The sequence below is a fragment of the Bidens hawaiensis genome, unplaced genomic scaffold, assembly GCF_021521415.1.
Source record: "Bidens hawaiensis isolate Kalapana, Puna unplaced genomic scaffold, B.hawaiensis_p1.1 tig00004551_1, whole genome shotgun sequence".
Classification (NCBI taxonomy): domain Eukaryota; kingdom Viridiplantae; phylum Streptophyta; class Magnoliopsida; order Asterales; family Asteraceae; genus Bidens; species Bidens hawaiensis.
In genome coordinates this window covers 1,361,187-1,386,674 of record NW_027491277.1, presented here as the reverse complement: position 1 = coordinate 1,386,674, position 25,488 = coordinate 1,361,187, and the positions used below count along the sequence as shown (strand labels likewise).

Here is a 25,488-nt window from a genome sequence, read left to right as displayed (position 1 = left end):
GGCAACCCCCTCACATAACACTTGATTCTCTTGACCTCAGTGTCAACCATGTCAGGCACCAACCTAGATAGTCGGTTGAACTCCGTGGTATACTCACGATGCGTCATCATACCGGCTTTTAAATTCTGGAACTTCATCTCCGTTCTTTCAACCTCGGCATCTGCACAGAACTTCTTCATTACCAACTCTTTCAAATCTTCCCACTTCATCCCTTTGATCTCTTCACGGGTCTTCCTCTGCTCCACACTCTCCCACCAAAACATAGCCTCATCTAAGAATGACTGAGTAGCATAGCCCACAGCTTGGTCGGGACGGCATTCGCTAATGCGGATAACCTTGTCCATAGCGGTTATCCACTGGAGAGTAGCGATTGCGTCTCCTAAACCAGTCAGCTTAGGCGGGTCACAACCTTTGAAGGACTTATAGCTGCACCCACCTTGTCCTCCTCTCCTATCATCGACTTTCACAGACTTATCCCCACTCGAGGCCCCTCTTTCACCTTCCCCATCCTTTCTACCATCACCACCCGCTCCTTCAGCAGTTCGTTCACGGCTTCCAGCAGATCCTTCGGGATTCAGGTTCTTCACAGCAGCAACTACAGCCTGAACAATGGCTGCTTGAACTGCAGGGCTAAGTTGAACTTCCTCGTTGTTGTTCTGGTCTCCTCCAGCTGCGCTTCCTTCATCTTCGGTGTGGGAAGCTTCTTCTACCGAGGGTTGCCGGACAAGACGAGGCCTGCCACGACGCCCAGTGCGACCCCCAGTTTCAATAAATTCTCCAGCTCCAGCCATCAGTATCCTATATGAGAAAGCACAAACATCATCACTCAAGGAACTATCTAGTACAAGGATAGTAAGGCTAACAGGTAATAACAGTGGCCAGTTGTGATTAGCTGATCACGTTACTTTCCGTGTCATATACACTTCCCTTTATGAGTCTATTTGTGCTGGTTCTACTTAAGCAGTTTGTCAATTTAAACAGTCAATTATTCCTATCCCTATCGATCTCATATCTTTTCTTTCTCATTAACATATATCATTTAATCATACCTTTCACCTTTACTGATCTTGCTTGAGCGACACATGGCATCCTTGAACTGGCATCTTCTTTCCTTTCTTACTTAAATCCCATTCTCTGTTCGAGTCTAAGCATGTAGGATGCTTAAATCTCTCGAACTTTGCTCTGATACCAACTTGTAAGGCCCCGTAACCGGTAACCCTACTTTCGTGTTGGATTTACTCATAAACACAGTTCTAAATATCAGAGTTAATTAAAAACTTTACGCGGAATATAAAACTTTCATAAAACATTACATATCAATTCATACTCATGTCTTAAAACATTCCTCTTGTCTTTCAAAATCAAAACATAACTTATAAAACATATCGGATCTTCAGATGCCAGGCTTTAGTCTTCTGCCATGTGTCCTCCACTCAAGCCAGCTGTCTCATCCTACTCACCTGCGTGCATACTAAAAGTCAGCTACGCTGAGTGAGTTCTAGTTAATCATACACTACCATACAATACCTTGTTACATACATACGTACTTAACCTCATAACTTTCTTTCATACACACATAAGTACTCATACCTTCATTCTTACTTACATACTTTCTTTCTTACTTACATACTTTCTTTACATTCATAATCATACGTTTTAAAGAGCCTTTCGCCCTATAACCTCACAGATATTATAAGGGTCTGGTCCCTAACATCACAGATATTATAAGGGTCTGGTCCCTAACATCACAGATATTATAAGGGTCTGGTCCCTATCATCACAGATATTATGAGGGTCTGGTCCCTAACATCACAGATATTATTAGGGTCTGGTCCCTAACATCACAGATATTATTAGGGTCTGGTCCCATGTTTTCGAATATTAGTAGGGTTCGATTCCCTCTTCGTTACCATACAACCATACATCATACCTCGAGTATTATTAGGGCTCGGTACCCCTTTCGTAACCATACAACCATACAACCGTCATTTCCTTCTTTGATTAACTTTCTTACGTTCATGCACATAAACATACATATCATACTTGCCCTATTTATAACGTTACAACCTGACAGTACGTGCAATATCCGAAGATCGTTCACGAACCATCAAGCAATCATTCATACATATCACATATATCACCTATGGCATACACTTATCACTTTGGATAAATGTATTAACAACACATCAAGTATGCACACAGCCCCGAAAACATAACAAGAAATGGGGCTAGGAACTCACCTGGATCCTGTTACGCTCGCCGTTGATTGTAATTCCTTTCTTTAACTGGGCTCGGCTAACTGTATAATATTTACACATATCAATTACTACTACTACTATTACCACTACTCATTTTCGATAACCGCCTTAACACATTTTCCATTAGGTTTTTAATTTATTTCATAAACGAACTTCACTTCAGGCGAATCTTGGAAACAACTTGGTTCTGGCTTGATTCGATCGAATAGGAACACGTTCGATCGAATAGGAACACGTTCGATCGAATAGGAACACGTTCGATCGAATACAACACGTTCGATCGAATACAACACTCATTCGATCGAATACAAAACTCATTCGATCGAATGAGTTGGAGACCATTCGGTTGCTTCCCTATTCGGTCGACTGGACTTGTTCGATCTACGCATTCGATCGAATGGACTGATTCGATCGACTGGTTCGATCGAATGAGTCTGATTCGACTCCTTCAAGCTGGGCGACGGAGAAACCCACGGGTTTTCCAGATTTTCCAGATTTTTGACCCAAAATCGAAGTTTTTGACATGGAAATGCTCGGGATTGAAAGGGCTATCGATTCCTAGTACTTTTAAACACAAAAGCTTGCATTTTGACACCAAAACAAGGCGGTTTTTGACCCGAAGACTCAAGTTACGAAAATGGGAGTTTTTGCTCGATTTGAGGTCGAAAATGGTTATGAAAACGGATGATTTTCGAGAGGGACTTACCAAAAACGATTAGGAACAAGATTGTGGACTCGGATTGTGATTTGAGAACTTTCTCTCTCTAGCTTCTCTCTCTAGAAATGAGAGTGTTTGGGTGGGTGTAAGTGAAGGAAGATGGTGAAAATGGTGGAAGTGTCAAGAACTTTCGTTTATATACTACGGGTTTGGTTAGGCTCGGGTTGGCTTCCTACGGGTCGAGACAGGCCGAGTTCATAAAATAACTAAGCCCAAGACCCGTTCCTTACTCGACATTAAATAACTAAAACGTGAAATTACTAAACATAACTTTCTTTTATTTATCAATATAAAAATTTTAGGATGTTACACATGTATGTTATAATTTGATATAAAACAATTAAACCGAGTCAAATCAGTTAAATTGATTCTTTTTTCGTTATGTTACATATGATTATCATAAACTTAGTATATATGAGTGCTTTAAGAGCATTCTCATCCCTTCCCTTATCTTCAAATCCAAGATTACATTACGAATTAATTAAATAATAATTTTCTATATCTTTATCATTATCTTGTCTTTTTTACACTACTCACAACCACTTTCAACAAATATTAAAAATTATAGAGGGTAAACAATAGTTTTTCAAATATACAAATTAATCACTATATAAGAGATAAGATGTGGATGTGAATGCTCTTATCCTGTTTTCAAACTTTTTGATTTAAAATTAGTTAAATATTAAATACATATTAAATAAATATCCTGAAAATCATATACTTACGTACATGTATCATTTCAAATATGATACATGACAGCTAAATTCATTCAAAACAGTTAAATTAGTTCTCCTTTTGTTCTGTTTTCAAAACTCGTGATTTAAAACTAGTTAAATATTTAATACACCTTAAATAGATATCCATTTATGTTTTTCGGCTACTGATTCTTCCATGTCTTCCACAACAACCAAGTTCCCGAATCTTCGGAGATCCATATATAATGCATTACCCCGTCCTTCACCTCATACATGCTCCTTCTCCTATCAGTTCTCCAACTTTAACAAACAAGCAACAATAACCAGCCGATAAATCATCTCATTTCCCAGCCAACGTCGTCGTTGTATCAGGTGAAGGTCACTACTACGTCTAGTATATACGAGTACTTATTTTGTTTTCAAAACTCATTAAATACTAAACACGTTAAAATTTATTTATTTTAATCACAACTTTTAGTTTATATTAATAAAAACATCCAAACAACTATCATAAAATAACAGGTAAACTAAACGGACAACAAACTGCACCGACTCTTTCAACGTAATAATAATATTATTTGGTTCATTTCATTGAAGTTTCTCTAATGTTATATAAACCCACCCACCGGCCCACACCCGACGATAACATATGCACTCTTCTTCAACTCTCCCCCAATTTTCTTCCCTTTTTGCCCTAAATTATTATTATTAGGGTTTTCAATTTCTCATGATTTTTCAACGATTCACATGCATTCATCTCACACCCATCAATTAATTATCTTATTCTTGCTGCTAGTGATCGTTTTTGCTCTCGATCGAGGGTTTTTTCGGCTTAATTTTGCTGGGTTTTTGTTTCGATCATCATCATCATCATGCAGAAGCTCGCCAGTTACTGTGGTAAGGATCTCAATTGTGTGTTAAATTTTGATAATTTTGATGTGGGTATGTTTAATTTATCGTTTTAGTCGATTTTTTTTATTGTAATTATTAAATTTGTGATTTTTGGAGGTTAATTTGTCTTTGTGATCTAGATCGTTGTGTAAACGAGCTAAGCGGTTCGTGAGTTACTCGAGATCGGCTCGTTATAAGCTAGAATTGAGCCGGCTCGCGAGTATAGAGGAGCCTATTATTTATCTAGTTTTTAGTTAATATTTTTAATGTATGTGTTTTTACCTTTTAATAATACTTATTATCATATACAAAATTAGGATAAAAGTAAGTAAATAATATGTATTATGTTATATAAAAAAAGTATATAATTAGAATGTATAGAAAAAGTAATTATACATATAAGTACAATAATTAATAATTAATAAATGAGTGGAGCCTGAGCCCAGCTTGAGCTTTAAAAATAGAGCTTGAAGCGAGCTGAGCTGGAGCTCGAGCCTAGACAAGCTCGGGCTCGGCTCGGCTTGTTTGCATCCTTTAGTTCAAGATATGATTTCATAATTGGTTAGATTTTTGGTGATTGGTCTTGAAAACATTATAATGCTGCGATAATTGAGAATCGGATGAACGGATTATTGCATAAGGAAATAATTTATTATATGATTATTAACTTGGTTAAATCCTGAGGGATTTTTTTTTTTTTTTTTTGTAATTCTAAAATTTACATATTCGTAACTTATTTATGCAATTAGTTAACAGGGGAGGGCCTTTTCTCGTCTCTTGGACACCATACCGAGGCTTACGCCTTACCTTGCAAACGATCCAGAATCAATGCACCATTTGTATTCAACGAAGAGGTTTTTAATAAGCAGAAAACCACCATTGAAGTGCTTCCAGACGAATGCTTGTTCGAGATCTTCAGACGCGTTGATGGAAACCAAGAACGAAGCTCCTGCGCTTCGGTTTCAAAGCGTTGGCTCATGCTTTTAAGTACGATCCACAAAGATGAAATCAGTCAAACTTCAAACCAAAAGTCAACCATTCAAGATCCCGGGCATCTTTCAAGATCTCTGGAAGGAAAGAAAGCTACAGATGTCAGACTTGCAGCAATCGCGGTTGGAACCGCTAGCCGTGGTGGGCTCGGGAAACTCTCTATCCGTGGAAACAATTCGACCTGTGGTGTCACGAACTTTGGGCTTAAAGCGGTTGCTGGTGGGTGCTCGTCTTTAACGGGTATTTCTTTATGGAATCTGTCGTCTGTTTCTGATGACGGGCTTGTTGAAATCGCTAACGAGTGTCATAATTTGGAAAAACTCGATCTTTGTAAAATGTCGGGAATCTCCAACAAATCTTTAATCGCCATTGCAGATAACTGCCCCAACCTGACCGAGCTTTCAATAGAATCCTGCCCAAACATCGGTGATGAAGGCCTTCAAGCGATCGGTCAAAAGTGCAGTAACTTGAAGTCGGTTTCCTTAAAAAACTGCCCGTTACTTGGAGATCAAGGAGTCGCAAGTTTATTGTCGTCAACAAGCCGTTCGTTAACAAAACTAAAGCTACATGGTATAAACATTAGCGACGTGTCGGTTGCTGTTATCGGGCACTACGGGCTTGCAATAACCGACTTAGCTTTGACCGGTCTTTGTAAGGTAACTGAGAAGGGGTTCTGGGTTATGGGTCACGGTCAAGGATTGCAGAAGCTGAAATTGTTAACGGTTAACTCGTGTTTCGGTCTGACTGATGTCGGGGTCGAAGCGATCGGAAAAGGCTGCCCGAATCTGAAACAGTTTTCTATTCATAAATGCGCATTCTTATCTGATAACGGGTTCTTTTCGTTTGCTAAGTCAGCAGTTTCACTCGAGAGCCTGCTTCTAGAAGAATGCCACCGTGTCACGCAATGTGGAATCTTTTCTATGCTTGTAAACCGAGACACGAAATTAAAAAGTCTTGCGTTAAAAAACTGTCTCGGGTTTAAAGATTTGAGTTTTAACGGCCCGTCATCTCGCTGCAACACCCTGAAAACGTTGTCCGTTAACAACTGCCCAGGATTCGGAAACGGTAGTTTGATGTTGATTGGACAGCTTTGCCCTGAGCTGCAACACGTCGAGTTAACCGGGCTGCACGGGATCACCGACAACGGGTTTACTCCACTCATTGAATCTTGTGAAGCCGGTTTAGTCAAAGTCAACATCAGTGGATGCGTTAATATAACCGACAACACGGTTTGTGAAATAACAAAACTGCACGGTGGCACCCTCGAGGTGCTTAATCTTAATGGTTGCAGATCAGTTACCGATGCGAGCATGCTTTCAATTGCATCCAACTGCTTATTGCTCAACGAACTCGATGTTTCCGAATGCGCTATCACTGATTTTGGTGTTTCGGTGTTGGCCCGTGCGGTGCAGTTGAATCTTAACGTTCTTTCGTTATCGGGCTGTCGGTTAGTATCAGACAAGTGCTTAATGTTCCTGTTGAAAATTGGCGGGTCACTTGTCGGTTTGAATATCCAGAACTGTCACGGGATCAGTAATTCTTCAGTTGGTCAACTTGTTGACCGTCTCTGGAGCTGTGATATCCTTTCTTAAAACGTGTCTCGGGTCAAGTATCTGGATCGGGTATTGTTATGTTTTAGTGGGTCGGGTACTTTTTACAGGGTCGGAGACGGGTGTGTCTACAATTCGAAAGTCGGTTCTAGTTTTTCCGGGGTTTTTGGTGGCTTATATCTCTATTTTTTGCAGTTAATTGGTAAATTAATTTAACTGCTACAAGATTTTTTTCGCCATATTTTCTCGAGAATTTTGAACTCACTTTTCGATTATTGGATATACCTCTTGTCAATGGTCCTAGTTATGTTTTAGCCAAGCTTTATTAGTGGGCGTGTTTTGTCGTTTCACCTTTGTGGTTCGGTTTCATGTTTCGTTTCATGTCATGTCATTATAGTCTTGTGTTTGTGTTGGATCGGGTCGTGTTGGGTTGGGTAGATGTTGGTTTCTTGAAGCAAGTTTCGATAGAGGACAGCGGTGCCTTGTTTCTGTGATGATAGCCAAATTAAGTGTTGGTTTTTTTCAAGGCTTCACATGTTTGTAACCTGTTGATGATGTAATTGGAATCAATGTCTGCCACAGTTTGTTATGTACTTATGGTATGTGTTACGACTTATGAATGAAATAAATGTGTTTGTTTTATACAGTCTTTTGTTAGCTTGCGTATGCGATGATATTGGTAATCTTAGTTTGTCTTTCATACCCGTCGGGCACCTGTTACTTGATAACGATTGTGTTTGTGGGTGTCGGGTATACTCATTTGTCGTCTTAAATGTTGCATGTTAGGATGTCTGCTATCTGAAATCCGATCTTAAGCACATTTAAAAACCAATTTGAAATCTAAAATATAAAACTACTAGTACTCGTACAAATTGGATACCTATTTCGGTGGTGAACATGTAACCGCGATCCCATTTTACCGTTGTAAGGTGAGGGTGACAAGCTTGGGCAAAGGTGGAGCCGTGGAGAGGGCTTTGGGGTAACTGAGCAGATATCACCTAATACCATACCTGTAATTAAATTCTACCCACCATAAATCCATAAAAGTTATTGAAACTATCTTTTGTATTCTGTCACATACCCAAATGCATATTTTGAATATTTCAAAAAGTATAAATTGCTTAAGTTTCTCTTTAATTGATACAACTCTTATTATAAAAACAAGGTTAATACTAGCCAACAAAACTTATATCATTTTGTTTATTTAATGTTCTAAGTATGAACATGGGCTTGTAGCTTTCATCTTGGAAATCAAACTCATTATCTGTTTGCTTTACCATTGTTTCGAGCCATCTTCTCGGTTGTGGACCGAGGACTTTTCGGTGGCTTCCATGAAGAAAGTTCTGTTAGTTTTGTTCAATGTATCCAGTAACGATGTTTCTTTCGTTATGGATTGGAATTGTTGGGCACCCAAAATATTGAGCATCTTGGTTTGAAAGGCGGAGATGGGTAGAATCCCCACCCGGGTTGGCCACAGTCATCAGAATGTCTGTGTCGATACCACAATATGTGGTAACTATGGGGACAACACCTTTTTGAAGGAACAAAGAAGGCAACAAACATAAAGTACTTCATGGAATCACCTTGACAGCGTGTTGATGCATTTGAAAGGTGAGAAACGTGCTCCAACAGTCTAATCTAGAAAGGTGTTCGAGGATGTTAAATCTTTGGGTTTTCTTTGAATTAAACATGTGTCTATATTCAATCTTTAAATTGGAAAGATTGGTGTAACCTTTTTTTTCGTTTCTTTCACTTTGTTTCTTCTTTTGGCGTCTAGCTCCTGGCTAGTTCGGCCTGTTCTAATGAAATTTACCATTCGAAAACAAAAATGAAAAAAACTTGTCATCCAGAAAGTCATTGGAGACAAAAGATAAAGATAAACACTTTCTTATGGAGTTATGGATGAGCACAAAATCTCAATCGATCGCAAACATTTTCTGATTTTTCTCTGCCTAAATGACACTTTGTAACACTCGTAATTTCTCTAGCATCTTGTTAGTTTAAATTAATTATATCTATCCATTGTTTAAAAAAAAACCTAGAGGGCTTGTAGCCTAGTGGTATCAAAAACTGCTGTAAAGCGTTCCTGTTCGAGTGGTTGAGGATTCTACTCCTATGGTCAATATCGGTGGTATGTTTAGTGCGAGTGATTTAGCATGAAATAGAAAACCTTGACAAATTGTACAATACAAAGATGTTGACATTAAAAATAGCATTAAAGTGTGTACTAGTGCATAATACAAATGAAGCCTGAAAAGACAGAAATTTAGCAAATCTCGTTTCAAGGGACATAACCAACACTGTTTGAACACAGATTTACCACAATTTTCTTGATAATTAGTAAAACTAAACCACATAGCATAACAGTTCAAGTTCAGGAACCAAATGAGAAACAAAACTAAACATCCAAGGGCAAAATGGTCACACCACCATTCTTGAAAAAAAAAAAGCAGGACAAAAACACTTACCTCAGTGCAGTAATACTTGACTTGACTATAAACAACAATGACACAAGATTTAAACAAAACCCTTTAACTTGCAACACAAGAAACCCTTCCAATCCCGTCTCCAGTTTTCAACCAATGCCATCGTTTATATACCGACACCTCAACATTCTCATCATTTCAATTGGCTTTCTCCTCGACCGCATGCGTATCAGCCACTTCGACATGTGACAAATCATCTTTAACGGGTTCAAGCTCGTTTGTTTCATTAGACGATATCGTAATTTCACCGGTAGGGGCTTCTTTACTCTCTTTAGAGACTGCAGGCAATTTGACCTTTTCAGAGGGTAGTTTTGGAAGAGATTTTCTTGCAGGTTTTCTTGCAGGAACGGGGGAAAGAGGCTTAGTGACTGCTTTGTTGTTTAGTGCCGACTTCTTTGCATCCAAACTTAACCGAGGTTGAAAAGCGGCACCACCATTTGCTTCCATCTCTGCTGTTGGTGAATCCTTTTTCCTTCCAAGTTTTGGAGATTTGGGTCGTGTGGTCGGTATCTACATTAGAATCAATTAGTATCGGTTTTCAAACTGAAAGTAGTTTGACTTTTTAAAAGTCAAAGTTACCTTCTTTAACTCGGGTTTGGCAGGTGTTTCATGGTAGAAACTTGGCATAGGTGTTGCTTTGAACATAAGGCTCTTTCTTAACTGTTTAACCTCAGCTTCTTGTTGTTCCTAAAACAAAAAAAACATATAACGTATTGTTATATTCTATCACTAATGATGTGTACGACCTTAAAATGCATTAAAAACTTAAATTTACCTTGGTTTTTGCTTGCAGGGTGTTCTTTTCTTCTTTTTTTGCGTGAATCTTCTCCTCAAGCTTCGAATAGAACTGCCAGAAACAAAATAAACAAATTCAAGTTTTTGAGTTATAAAGTATAAAAAGAGAGTAAATTTCCAACCTCTTTACGTTTTTCGGCTCTTTCGTTACACCTAAAACTAAAACTATAAGCTGGCAGGGTGCCATGTCTTTGTGGCTTCTCGTCTCCTGTTGTGGAGCTTCTAATAAAAAACGTTAAGGAAACTCTGAGTGTCTTCATGTTCTACTTTGACTTTGAAAGTCAACCAAAGTAAACTTAATTTTGACTTTGACTTGAATAAGTTTAGTGTTTACAGAACAAATCAGTAACAACTGGCAAGATCAACTCACAAGTATTATAATGTTCCAACTGAAACCATATCAATGATAAACGCAGAGTCGTGTGTATATTAGGTTTGACCTCAAAAGTCACACGTATCATAGCTAACACAAAAAAGATACTCAGGAGAATGTGCTCTTCCTTCTGTGGTGGTTCCATGAACTGCTTTCACTGACTTCACTTTAATCTTCTCCCTAAATTAAAAATATTGTAACTTAACAAATCTATGGTTCACTTTTTCATAAGAATACTATTTTGTTCACATTATGTTTTCACTGTGACTTGGTCAAACATTCAAAGAACTAATTGTTCTGATCATGATTATTTAAAGAACTAATATCACTTTCTAAACACATTGAAAAAACCAGCATTTTTATGAAACATAAAGCTCAAATAGATTAAGATAAACGTACTTGACACCAGCATTTGCAGTAGACGTTTGAGAATCTGACTTTCCAGGCTGCTGAAGTAAACAAATAACATGCGACATTATTTATTATTACATATACATACATAATGAAATATTCAAATTTGAACCAGAAATAACTTTTTGAACCCTTAAAATTACGTGTTAATTTATGTGCGACTGTTGGTGGAGGTTCAAATAAGAACAAAAAAAGAAGTTGAAAACCACAAAATGACAAAATTAGCTTTTAATTCAAATGTTATCTGATTGTTCACATGTGCACTAGTGTTTAGTGAACGACCGAACAGATAGAAGCACATGCGTATTCACACATTTATTGTGGTTTTAAACCTGTTTTTGGTGCTACTTTGAGCCTCCCAACTATATTCACACACAAAACGACTAAATGGCATGTGAATTAACACGTAACTACAAAAATTTCAACCATATTTGGTCCACATCTGAATCATCTCATATATTTACACACACACAGGGGATGGCTCTACGCAAAACACCAAATATTACCGGAAATCGGGAATGTGCATAACAAAATGAATCATTAACTATTTCAATGCTAAATGTTTTTAAAATAAAGAATATGATAGAAATGCAATGTTTATATCTCTCTCCTAGAATTAATGTGTGTGTATGTACACACACACACACACACGTATATATATACACACAGAGAGAGAGAGAGATCATGTACACTTGTTATTAAAGAACCAAATGTAATAGAAATGTTTTACTAAAAAGATAGTCTCCAAAATAACAACATAAGTGCATAAATAAGCAAATGTACCTTAGTAACATGGGCCTTAGCTTGACCTATTGCAGGTTTCGAACCAACGCTCTTCTTCTCAACAGGAACCGAGCCACTTTTAACCGAAGTAGTTTTCTTTGCATTATTACCCTCTACTTTCTTTTTGGTATCATGTTTGTGCGCCAAACTATTACCCGTATCCGTTTCACACTTGGGTTGAACAGCCGATTCATCAACATCTTTTACTTGAAGTTCCTAATAACAATAATAAAACAACATGAACCCTTTAAATTCAAAACAAAAAGGTTAATCTCTAATTCTCTAGCACAAAAACAGTCAACTTCCAACGTTAACAGTACCTTAAAAGCATCAAGATCGTTGCTTTCTTCAACTTGTTCAGTAACCGACTCGTTATCACTCCCATTTCCTTCTTTAGTTTCACAATCATAATTAGGAACCTTGGCTATTATTTCCATGGAGTCATCTTCTTCACTGTAGTTGGAAACCTGTTCTTGAACAGCTTCATGAACCGCCCCGTTCCCAGAAACAACAACCGTATCATCAACTTCTGCCATTGCTGCAAAATTCAAAACCATTCTTATAATAATATTCTTTTAAAGGTATGAACGTATAATGACAACGTCCATCAGATTTAACTAAACTTTCTGTGGGGCATTTTAACAAACACTTGGTAGGCAAATATCAATTTTAGCATGATCCAACGTATATAACAACTAATCACAAAAACAGATAATAATAACAATCCATTCAATAACTTTCTTCTGCAGGTATGATCATTTAATGGCAATGTCCTTCAAATTTATATAATTTTTCTGTGAGGCATTTTAACAAACACTTGGTGGGCATATAGCAATTTGTGCAGATTTAAATAATCAATCACAAAAACACATAACAATAATAATAAAAAGAATAAATCCAAAACCCTAGTACACTTCACAAACTGAATCTGAGCAAAAACTAACCAACAGATCTTCAAACTTTCAACCAGATCCAATGTCCAATCTGCAAGATTCAACACAAACCCAGAGATCAAACACCAAATAGAACAAAAAGAGACAAAACCCATTATTAAAAACCCTACATTTCAACAAATTGAAGCTTAGGCCACCTAGTGTTGTCTACTTTCGCAGTCGTATAAACATGAGTGAAGGATATTGAGGGCCAGAGGTCTCCCCTGTTTTTTTTCCGCAATAACGTAAATTTACCTGTTTTTCGCTCAAAATTTCTTACACATAGTGTAAATTTATTTATTTTTGACCGAAATTTTGAGCCGGCCCCCTCGTTTGAAATTTTGTATGCGTTTTGACATCCCCACCCCCCCCCCCCCCGGCACACATTTTTTAATGTAAGTTTCGCCACTGCGTATAAAGTCCCATTTGCCCTTGAATTACTCCGGATAGTCGGACTTTATTAGTTTTCGTTTGACAAAAGAAACAAAACGAAAAGTTTTCAAATGTATTTTGAAGTTTCCGTTGAAGAATCTATGCCATTAATATGTATATTTTAGTGTTGGATTGGTCAGTGTCACCTAACCGAAATATGTATTATTTTAAGCTTACCTAAAACGTGGGTATTCATATAATATCATAAATGCAATACTTTTTTGGTTAGTAACATGTTATATTAAATTATTACGTTATATCTTAACAAGATACACTAAAATATGCTTAAATTATTTTAAATATATGTTCATCGCCGTTTCAAGTGTAGATTGTTCTCTGATATTTCAAATACCTTGTATATTTATTAAAAATGGACCCTCAAAATATATATGTATAAGCGTGAGAAAAAAAACAAAAACCAATTAAATAGAAAGTAATATAGGTAAAATTATTGTTTGGTTGAATTCGATTAATACATTTGGATCGGTTTGTACTAGCACCTTGCTAGCTAGCTTAATTTATAATATAAGTTTTTGTTGTCATTAAAAAAAACCTTCCAAATCTAGAACGTATATATGACCTCCTCTATAATTTGGAGATGGTCTTACCGTCTCTTGTATTCCAGGTTTTGTGTTAAAATATTGGATATAATTTCATACATAAAAAATGAGTGACCTTTTTTTGTTGGTTTAAGTTTTTTAAAATTTTGGGCCATTTATGGTCGCACCTCTTGTGCATGTTTAAATCCGGCTCTATTCAAGAACAAACAATGTCATGTATTCTATTAAATTTTATGCATCATATTAAATTTTCACGCATCCTTTATTTTCATGTAACGATATAAATATCTTCATATTTTATGTCATGTTTTTGGTATGGTGTATATTTTCACTTATCATTTTTAAAAGTACAAGGATATTGTTTAAGCAAAAAAGAAATAAGCAATAACTAATCAATATTAAAACTACTATAGTTTACCAAGTACCAAGCTTAATGTCTTTTATATTTTTACCATCCAAAACATATTGTTTAATAATTTATGCCTTAAAAATATATTATTTAATGATTTATATACGATTTTTAGGTAGATAATTTAGTCCAATTGACTGAAAACTTAATCCTTCAAGATTAATTTAGATCATTTAGGAGGATGAGAAAGATAATTTAGTCCATCCGCGAGGACTTGGTAAAGGGTGTCATGGAGTGTCGCGGACTTGTGGTGATACTACGCTTTGCCATATCACCTAATAGTCGTTGAAGTGTGTGATGAAGTTTTAGGGTGTGTTGTAAGAGAGACGTATAAAGAAGCGATGTAATAGTAACATGTCACCCAATTAATCAACAAATAGATGGTTTCTAGGGAGGACCCAACAGCGGTCATGGAAGTCATAGTGGATCGTAACTGGTGAACTCGAAGAGCAATAGCTATTCACCTAAGTGGAGACCTTCGTGGGGATGTTACATCCTAAAGTACATGAAGGAGCTTTAGGATGTATTGTCGGGGAAGTCGAGTGGTGATTTGTGGTACATTTTAAGGATTTACAGATTTTGAATTTCAACTCTTAATAAATTGTTAATTGTATAAATTCGTTTGTTTACTGTTTACAACATGTATATGGTCCAATAAGACAAATTTGTCACCACATGATGTCTGATTAACCTCGCGACTTTTAACGTTATATTCATAAAATTGGTAAAATAACGTCAAAATTAGTGCAATTTCCCTTTTGTCCACATAAGAGCCCACACATATATACATTGTGAATATTGTTGAGGCAAAAAGAATGACCAATGTATCCTTCTATCTTACATTGAAGAGTGAACAATTTGGATGACGCAAAACACGTGTGGGTATTCAACATGATGCATGCATGGTGGGACTGGGTTCCAAACACGACTCTAAACCCTCGTTTAAGGTCGATGTAAACATGATACGTCTTAATCCATATCATCTTTTATGGAAGAAGCAAAAACCAAGTTGAATTGGTGTTAGAGCAAGAGATATTGAAAGGGAAACATCACCTAAAAAGTACAATGTCACCCAACTGAGGTTGAATGGACAGAGGCAGGTACAAACAAAAATTATATATTGATGCACATCAAACTCATATTTCCACCACAAATACTGAAATACACATACACAATGTGGAATGTATGGCAAATCCACATGCACAATTGTGTGCACACAAGAATAATACTAGGTCATACATGTGAGTTAGAAAATCGCCTTGCATAATAAGTGCCGAGATTGGTGATTGTTGTGCTAGTTGTTTAAATCTTTATCTGAAAAACTTCATACAATTTATATGAAATCTTTAAATAAAATATTCATCATATGCCATCATCACCGCCGCTACCACCACTGTCATGTGATTTATTTATTTTGAGGTAAATGAATTTTTGTCATTTGTATTTCAGTTTGTTTTATTCTGCCTATCAAATAACACGAAGTTATAATTAATTTCATTCTTATAAGTTAACCAAATAATTTCATTTCAATCTCTTGCCCATTTTATTTTCCCATCCATTTCATTCCCTCGTATATTCCATTAACAACCTTTAGTGTATTAGTCTTTTCATTCCGCTCTTCGGCCAAAGGTAAAGCAGTTTGTAGTAACCTTGTTACTCAAAATAAGTGTGTGCAAGAGAAAGTTTAATAGTCTATTTATGCAATTAATGTAATTTAAAAAAGCTACATATTAATTTTGCCTTTATAAAAAACACACATTTTTTGTCATGCATACTTAATATAAATTCTGTGATAGAATACAATTAAGAATGCAGCAGGTAAGTTTACAAAGTATCCTAAAAATATACTTTTTTAAAGAGAAACTAAAATAGAAAAACAAAAAAAGATAACAAAAAATGCTTGTGGTATGAAAACTTGAATAATAAAAAAAGCACCTATAGGAAGTCCTTGATGGAAAAGAAAATGTGAAGTAAGCACTGTTGCAAAAATCGATAGTCGGTGGTCGGGCGATGGAGTGGGGACTAGCGATTAATCGGGATTAGTCGAGATTAACCGGGATTAATTGGATCGGACTTTAATGTATATTTTTCAGTTTTATACATACACATACACATTTTTATATGTAATTTTCAGTTTTATACATACACAAACATATTTTGGCCGGAAATTGGCTGGAATCTCGCTGGAAACCACTAGTTTTTGCTGCAATCTCGCCGAAAATAGTTGATTTGGGTCGGAATCTCGCCGGAAACCACTGATTTTAGTCGGAATCTCGTCGAAAATCGTCGATTTTGGCCGGATTTGACCGTTAACCGATTAATTGGCCGACTAGCCCAAAATTAATCAGTGAAATGGAGACTAGCGATTAATCGGAGATTAATCGGTGACTAGTCGGGTTTTTTGCAACACTGGAAGTAAGTAGGGCAGGAAACAAACAGGGCCAAATTTTAACATTGCAAGAAAGCTTTTTATTAACTCAATAGAGGTCCTTTTACATCATGTGCCCTTCTGTTTTTGCTTCATGTGAACCCTTACCATTTTATCATGGCCCATCAAATCCACAGACACAAAAAATATATATATATATATATATATATATATATAATATCTTTTTACCAATTTCCATGAAGGGCAACCCTTTTATATATTATAAAATGTTGTTACTTTTATCATGCAATTCAGTTAGAAACTAACAAAATAATCATGATCATTCTTAGGGGGTAGTGTCATGACTTAATTTTGCAGGAACATATGTGTCTATAGGCCAGATCATAAACAAAGTGTACAAATTGTATAAAGTGTATGTGAAGTAGCACATCACAATAATTTAAAGACGTTTGTCCTTTTTATTAATGATGCAGAGTGGTAGTGTGGTAATTTACATGTTTTAAGTTTTATATTTTATAAGTTTGGATCAAATACAAATGAAATTAACGTGCTAACTGTGAGAATCAAATAGTGTAATTATATATACAACTGTATATATAATTACACTATTTGATTCTCACAGTTAGCACGTTAATTTCATTTGTATGTTAACTCCCCCTGTATTTTAACAAGGTTTATTATTTCGTATGTGATACTTTTTTACTTTGCTGACTTATTGTGTATTATTTTTTAAAAGCTCATATCAGCATTGCATGAATTTTTTGTTTAAAGGTTGTATTATTGTATAATATAGAAATAATATTTATGCACATCATTCAATTGTTTTTGTTATATAAGTTGCGTGATTATGTAACATTTAGAAAGCAAATATATTAATATTGCAACTTGTTTTTGTTCATAGGTAATAAAATGCATTCAAATCTTAAACACAAAGAACTAAAGAAAACCAAAGACCACTCGTTTTCTTTGTTCTAAAGAAAATGATATAAATATATAAAAAAGCGTAGAATATGACACCCATATTTTACAACGTGGTAACCATTATATCATTTTCCTAAGGCGATTAGAATACAGAAAAATTTACCAAAACATGTCCCAAAAAGATATTGATATAGTTGTTGAAAACATGTTTCAGTACTGACAAAATTTATACATATTGGAACATTATGAACCCCTTCTCCATTTTGCACCAGAATTCACAAGTTTAATATAAGCATTCTTGAAATCTTCAAAGAACAAATCTTGATCATCAGCATACTTTGAGATCCATCTGTGAATACTAAAGAGTGTAAACAATTCTGTTCGCTTTGATTTTATTAACCAAAACCAAACCATCTTTTCCATTTTCAAAATTTAGTCAATGTTGGTAGTCAAAGTAGCAAGGCGCGCTACATTTAGTAGTCGAAGGCACAAAAAATGCGCAATAATAGAAAAATATATCATAGGCACAGAAAATCAGTCCTACTCACAAAATTTAATAAAACCTAGGGCAGCTGCATATATCCTTTGTAAACTTCATTAATTGCATATTTATCCAACCAAATACCAAAAATTGCATACATCCCCTCCCTTACTGAAAACAATATCAAATTTACCCGTTTTGATTTATTTTATTAAAAATAAACTATATAATGACTATTTTACTTATTTTTACCATTAGTTTTACTAAAACTTTAAAATTTCCCAAATTTTCGTACTTTAACCCATTTTTAAGTAGTTCTATTTTTGTCTTTTTTACACTTCTTTCGTTTTTTTTTTGGTTTTTTTTATGTTTCACTAATGAGTTTTATTTAATCTTTTATATCTATTTTCCGCTTACTAATGTTTTATTTTGCGTTTTTTTTAATTTTCTTTCTTCTATGCATAATCTTCTCTTCTTTATCATGAGTTTTTCGAGTAATAGTCATAAAAATTACAGGTGACGATCATTAAAATGAAATCAGTATTTTTGAAAGCGTTTTTCTTAAAGGGTATTTTTGTCATTATTTGAAATGAACACGGAAAATATATGCAAATTTAGTTTTGAGTTAGTAAAATATGCGATAAGTGAGTTTACAAGGGGATATACGCAATTCTCCCTAAGACCTAATATTAAAAATTTTAAGAACTTTCTAAAGTCACATGACTAAAAAGAATCTAACATAAGTACATAACTAGTGTAGTTTGTACCTCAAGCATTCATCGTCCTCAATTAGAGCACGATCTGAAGGAAGACCGACCATACTTGTCATTCCACCTGAACACAAAATATTAGGAAAAAAAATAGAATTAAATAAAAATATTATTGTCAAGTCAACAAGTCAAAGGCATGTGACAAACCTGAAGATAGCCATGGTTTCTCCAACAATACTTTGTAATATGCATTATCAAAAGTAATTGGATTTCCAAAGCCTTTGCTTCCAAGAGTATGTGCACCAGATAATGCTACAAGTTCTTGTGTTCTGCCATAATGTTTCCATTTTTTTATTAAAATAAATTATAAAGGAATATAAATATATAATGGTTTAGTTAAACATGGTCAGCATATTCACTTACGAAAAACCTTTTCGTTGAAAACTCTGTTTCAATCCAAAGGCATCTAATGTTTCTTCCGGAAGCTTTCCCTCAGGATCAGGCACTCTACAAGGAAATACAACACATTATAACAGTTATTTGAATCTTGTTATCTTGTTTTATAAAACTTATCTCACCTTATTTTATAAAACTTGTGAGAAAAAAATAGTCCCTTACATCGAGTCTAATCTGCCTAAACGAACTGGAATTTTTGGACCTCCACATAAAGAAACAGCTTCAGCTCCAGCCACGGCAATAATATCAGCCATTGACACTGTAATTAGAGCAAAATAATCACATATAAAGATTATGCTACCAACTGTAAGAACTAGGTCTGTAAATGAGTCAAACTTTCAGTGAACCATTCGCCGGGAAGCTCGTTTATTTATAATAAAACAAAGGAAAATGAACAAAAGCTTTTGTACATTTAGTAAAACAAACTAACATGAACACGTATCTCGTTTGTTCATTTAAATTTGTTTTATGTCCGTCCACATACGTTCATTTATGTTCGTTAGTTTACGTATATTTATGTTCGTTCGCTTACGTTTATTAATATATTCATTAAAACTTTTAGGCCCATCACAATTTAGTCTACTTTTTATAACTTTTTTAGTCCCAACATGCAATTATTCACATTTACTTTTGTCTTTTGATTGGCTTTAACTCAGTTACATTCGTTAATCTATTTCAGATATGTTCAATTACGTTTGTGTACCATTTGTTTACGCTTTAACGAACTAACATAAACGAAAACGTTAACTTTCTTACTGAAAGGACATGAAAACCCTGTTTGTTGAGTTGTTCGTGTTCGACTGTTTGTTCTAATAAAGTTAAATAAATGAGCATGAAAAAGCTCCTTTCGTATTCGTTTACAATTTACAAGTCTAGTAAAGAGTAAAGACTATAAAATAATGATGAAAATAAGCCATAGTTCCAAAGACTACTATTACCTGGCTGTTTCTCATCCACTATCTTTTTAGCTGCCACCAGAATCTATATAATAAAGTTAGTTTCAGTTATTAAAGAACACATGCATATGCATAAAAGATTGCAAACAAGTGAAAGTGAAATTAACCTTTAATGGTTTCTTAAGACCTATATTTTCAGGTCTATCTAGTTCAAGAGATATGGACCCATTCATGCCACCTGAAATAACCGTAGAAAGATATAAAATCACAATCAAGTCATTACTTACAGAATTTATATTTTCTATTAATAATAACAATAATACCTGAACCATCATCTATATCATATGTTCCCGCATCGTGAAAAACCAAGCGAAGAACACCAGCAGACTTACTCTTGGACAATACTTTTCTTATCTCTTCCTGTACCAAGACTAGATCACTGACAACAAAAACTTAATCGTGTTAAACCGTGAGTTATGAAACAATGCATTTAATATATAGAATTAACATTCTGCAACATGAGTCCAGTTATAAACTAATAAACTTACTTTGTAGCAGCAGCATTAGCATTAGCACCAGAATGTTGTATAATTTTAGGCAGAGGCGAAAGAAATGTGATCATAAAAGTCATCAATCTCCTGCTATATGAAGTGCTAACATGATTCTCATCTGCATTAACAAATAAAACTTATAAATTATCATAATAAGAAAACACCTAGGGCTTAGGGTTTATCTAATTCCAATTGCTATACTAAATATATGAGTTACTGCTCACAATGAGGCCATATTCTACTCATGACATAAAATAATAAACAGTAGGGGTGCAAACGAGCCGATCCGCTTGCAAGCTACTCGATCTCGTATCGATAAAAAGCTCAAAACAAGGAGCTTGTTCAAGCTCAATCCAAGCCCGAGCTCGAGCTTTGTATGGGAAGCTCGTTTAGGTTCGTCGAGCCTTAACCGGCCTTGTGTATTTTTAAGTTTTACACTTTTACCTAATTTGGACTTCTATGTATTAATTTTACACTGCACAGGCTAGCTTAAGGCTTTTCTCAAAATAAATAAAAAAATGTATATAAACTAATTAATTAACTAATAAATAATAAACGAGCCGAGCCAAGTTAACACAGAGCTTGAAAAAACAAGTCACGAGCTGAAGTCGAGCTATAATAAAAGTATCAAGGAAATTGTACGCTTGGATTGAAATGATTTATGATTATAAAACAATTGGAATAAAAAACTCTATGAGACATATCATAAAGTAAGTGATAACTAAATCTTCTAACGAGTGAGTAGTTTTAAGTTACCTGAATCAGTGACGGCGGTTGAAGATGATGACGTGGAACAACGGACGGCGCAGCCGTATTCAACTTTCCGGCGAGATTTGGCGGGAAAATAAAATATAGGAGGAGGAGTGTGAGTGTAGAGTCGCCGGAATGATATTGATATGATTGACATCGTTAACCAACGGATTAGAATTCTCGTTGGGATTTGTAAACTTGCACTGTATATGTGTTCTGGAATATACAAGTTTAGTCCAATAGCTTTTAAGTCTTTCTTATTTTGCCATTTCTTCTTACTTAAAATCGAGATTTGTTTTGAAAGATTTTGTGGGTTTAAGTTTGAGTATGGTATTAAAAGAAAGATATCCGTCTAATTATGTTAAGTAGTTTATACGCGTCAAAACTTAATGCATTTATATATCATACAATATTCCAAGTTAAAAATACTAAGCATGTTGAATTGGTTAAGTTATTGGAATTACTAAAATTATAAAATGGTTATAAATGTGATTTGAGTATTTAATATTTTGTATTGGTTTCTAAAGTCAAATTAAGATATGAGTTTGGGTAATATTATCATCACAGGTTATTTTAGGGATGAAATTGGTACCTACCAGTATCAAAAATCCCAATCTTAAAATTCGTAAATTTTTGGTACCGGTATGGAAGGTAAAATTTGGGAAATACCGATACCGAAACTCAAAATTTTGGTACCAATTCGGTACCGAGAGTACCAAACCGGTATCGATTTCGGTACCAGTACCGAATTTGCTTATCTCCAGGTTATTTTATATTGTATAAGTCTATAAATGAGTTAACCCGTGAACTCGATGGCCATTTAATGACGGATGCTCAACGGGCCTAAGACACAATTTCATAATCGTGTATGAGACTGGGATTAGTTATACATAACCACAGCTATCCCAAATTTAATTGGCTTGACATATACAATTTTAAAACGTAACATCATCATCATCATCATCATCGTACTCAGTATATCCCACCAATAGCAAAGCTATGGTAGGGTCTGAGGAGGGTAAGATGTAGACAGCCTTACCTCTACCCTATAAGGATAGAGAGGCTGCTTTCGGTGAGACCCCCGGCTCGATAGTAGTTTTGCATCAAGCCTTGGACATAAGGCACATAGCACTCAATCATCGGGACACCGGCTGATTAGTGCATGTACCCTTGTCTTTCGGCTATCAACGCCACTACATGATGCCTGATTAACCGTCCGTCACTTTTAACGTTATTTTCACGAGATTAGTAAAATAACGTCAAAATTAGTGCAATTTCACTTTCACGTTATTTTCAATTTTAAAACGTAACAAAAAATGCATTTGCAAATTCAATTATAGCATGGTGTGTGACTTTTAGCATATTTTGTTCATATTTTAAGATATGTTAGATATTTGATTAACAATCACACAAAACATAACTGTCAAAATGAATGCCAAGATCACTTGCAAATTTGATTATTCTTTATCTCATATACAACTCAAAAGCCAAGATTTACAAGAAAAAAATTATAAAATCATAACAAAATCTATATAATTTACAGAGTTTATAAACTATAATCATATATATATACAAGTCTATCTAGGCCCAGAAAGTCTCATATCTGATAAATAAGCATCACTATTACCATCCGATGGCCCGGATGAAGTACCATACTCGCTAAACGATTTATACAAACTCGAATAGAACCCGGTTTGACCACCCGTGGGAGGCGGAGGCACCGGACATAACCGTTCAAGCATCTGCACCACTTTCGTCATCGACGGCCTTAAATTCATATCATCCTGTATGCACCACAAAGCGACACGTGTAGCCACCACCGCCCGTTCGTCATCCTTCGCCACCTTCATCTTCCCATCCAAAAGCATCTCAACTTTCCCCTCTTCCATCATCCTAAAAGCATACGCGGGAAAATGCGACGTCTCTGACGACCTGTAGTTTTTTTGACCACTAATAATCTCAAGCAGCACCATCCCGTAGCTATAAACATCACTCTTTTCTGATATTGCGTAGTTAGTGATCCATTCGGGCGCAAGGTAGCCACGGGTCCCACGCAATGTGGTAAACACATGGCTTTGTTCGCGTGTCATAAGCTTAGCTAACCCAAAATCAGAAACTTTAGCCGAGAAATTATCGTCTAGTAACACATTTTCGGGCTTTATGTCACAATGCACGATTTTAACATTGCAGTCTTCGTGAAGATACGCGAGTCCTTTAGCCGTACCTACCGCGATATTGTATCTCGTGTCCCAATCCAATAAATTTGATCCGAATATCCACCGATCTAACGACCCGTTTTTCATGAATTCGTAAACGAGAAGACGATGCTTTCCTTCCGCGCAAAACCCTTTTATTTTGACCAAATGGTGGTGATGGATGTTGCCAATAATACTCACTTCGGCTCGAAATTGTTTCTTTCCTTGACCGATTCCATCAAGTCGTTTGACCGCAAGTTCAGTCCCGTCTTTTGACACCCCTTGGTAGACCGAACCGAACCCGCCTTGACCTAGCTTTGTGGCGAACCCATTCGTTGCTTCTTGAAGCTCTTTGTAAGTGAACCGGACTGGCATACCCGAAATGTTCTCCAAGAACGTATCCTCTTCGGATATTTCATCGGGAACTTCGATTAATTCGTTCTTCGTCGTCTTATTATATCGAAAAGCCATTATTATTAGTCCGAGGATGATAACGAACGCTACGAAAGTTACCACGACAACGACAATAACCACCTGGCGGTTATTGTTCTTCAAATCATGAGAACCATCAGATTGAGTACCCGAAACCTTAATGTATGATTCGATACTCACACCGTTTTTCGCGTCTTCAAAGCTCCCAATATGGTCAAACATGTAACAATTTCCCGAACCATTATCAAAGAACATAGCTACACAAGTGCAGTTATTCAAACATAAAGATTTGCACCGATCTAAATCGGTTTTATTAGACGGTGAAACAAACCCGAGTGCAGTATAGCTCAAATTCTCCCCTGCGTTGACCATACTCGACGAACCCTTTGACTTGTTACATAAACTCTCAACTTGCGGTTTGCAGTTAACCCGACCCAAACCCGAAGGACACTGACACGTATTCCCATCATGACAAACATAATACTGCGAGCACGCGTTCGGTCTGCTGCACGAATCATCAGGTATTCGAACAGCAGCCATATTTTCAGCTTCAAGATTATAAAACTTAATGAACCCATCATCTTCCAAAACCGCAATCCACGTGGCATTACCATCCGATCCATCCGCAAACACAAACTGCCATAACAAGTCATTATTATCATCATAAAACCTCCACGAATTCGCTTCAATTGTAGCGTAACTAATATCTACTCCACTTTTATTTATGATCCTTCTTTTATCCTTCCCCATAGACCAATACGTCTGCGAGTGCTTAAACTCCGCCATCAAAACCACATCTCCGGTCTTGATTCGTAACGAAAACGTCACATTTCGATCATGATCACTCGTATGCCTCATCCCTTTAACAAAATCTTGTTCGGGCATTAACGTGTTTGTAGGATAATCAAAGCTTTGCCATACAACACTTCCATTACTATTATTATTATTATTATTATTATTGTTATTATTATTAACCAAAACCAAGTTTCCTGAATCAAGCAATTCTAATGAGACAACACCTTTATTAGATGTATTTGTTGACCAAACTACCCTCCCATTGTTAAGTAAATAAGCATTGCCATCATCACCAAACACAAAGTTATCCGAATTACCGACCGGAGAGTCTCGGTTTGCAGACCAAATGATTCTTGAAGTGGCTATGTGCATAATGACTAAAGTGAATGAAGTTATGTTACTAGTGGGATCAAAGCCGAACCCGAAATCGGATGAGTTTGATTCCAGGAACAACCCATTGTTGTCTATAAATTGCATTGGGGAGCCTTGGAATCCCGGGTTCAGTTTGGCTTTTCGTCGAACACTTGATAGGCATGTTTGAGGTAGTAACAAAAAAGACCATGAAATTAATATCATGTATAAGAATACTTGAACCTTCATCATCTATATGACTATATGTTAAGGATATC

The 25,488-nt window shown here is 35.8% G+C and overlaps 3 protein-coding genes and 1 pseudogene across 4 annotated transcripts; 1 reads left to right on the top strand and 3 right to left on the bottom strand.

Moving 5' to 3' along the window:
* Window positions 1-4,294: 4,294 nt before the first annotated feature.
* On the top strand, window positions 4,295-7,748 carry LOC143627007 (EIN3-binding F-box protein 1-like). The gene is made up of 2 exons (XM_077096916.1): window positions 4,295-4,568; window positions 5,319-7,748. Exons 1-2 carry the CDS (start codon window positions 4,544-4,546, stop codon window positions 7,142-7,144), a joined length of 1,851 nt encoding a protein of 616 aa, XP_076953031.1. The 5' UTR covers window positions 4,295-4,543; the 3' UTR covers window positions 7,145-7,748.
* A 1,649-nt stretch (window positions 7,749-9,397) lies between these two features.
* On the bottom strand, window positions 9,398-12,488 carry LOC143627006 (protein WVD2-like 5). 2 transcript variants are annotated; one of them, XM_077096913.1, is made up of 8 exons: window positions 12,271-12,488; window positions 11,951-12,166; window positions 11,156-11,205; window positions 10,865-10,936; window positions 10,506-10,605; window positions 10,364-10,435; window positions 10,168-10,275; window positions 9,398-10,098 (listed from the first exon to the last, which is right to left on the bottom strand). In XM_077096913.1, the coding sequence occupies exons 1-8, from the start codon at window positions 12,484-12,486 to the stop codon at window positions 9,727-9,729; spliced, it is 1,206 nt and encodes a 401-aa protein (XP_076953028.1). In that variant the 5' UTR covers window positions 12,487-12,488; the 3' UTR covers window positions 9,398-9,726. The 2 variants fall into 2 exon arrangements, with proteins under 2 accessions (XP_076953028.1, XP_076953030.1); XM_077096915.1 differs by having other exon boundaries at window positions 11,156-11,202.
* Window positions 12,489-17,752: 5,264 nt separating this feature from the next.
* LOC143626949 (putative L-ascorbate peroxidase 6) lies at window positions 17,753-21,578 on the bottom strand. The gene is made up of 10 exons (XM_077096871.1): window positions 21,444-21,578; window positions 20,685-20,805; window positions 20,460-20,575; window positions 20,304-20,374; window positions 20,179-20,221; window positions 19,403-19,499; window positions 19,208-19,291; window positions 18,992-19,113; window positions 18,842-18,908; window positions 17,753-17,942 (listed from the first exon to the last, which is right to left on the bottom strand). Exons 2-10 carry the CDS (start codon window positions 20,765-20,767, stop codon window positions 17,837-17,839), a joined length of 789 nt encoding a protein of 262 aa, XP_076952986.1. The 5' UTR covers window positions 20,768-20,805; window positions 21,444-21,578; the 3' UTR covers window positions 17,753-17,836.
* A 1,324-nt stretch (window positions 21,579-22,902) lies between these two features.
* LOC143627005 (G-type lectin S-receptor-like serine/threonine-protein kinase SD2-5 pseudogene) lies at window positions 22,903-25,462 on the bottom strand (annotated as a pseudogene).
* Between the last annotated feature and the right edge of the window lie 26 nt (window positions 25,463-25,488).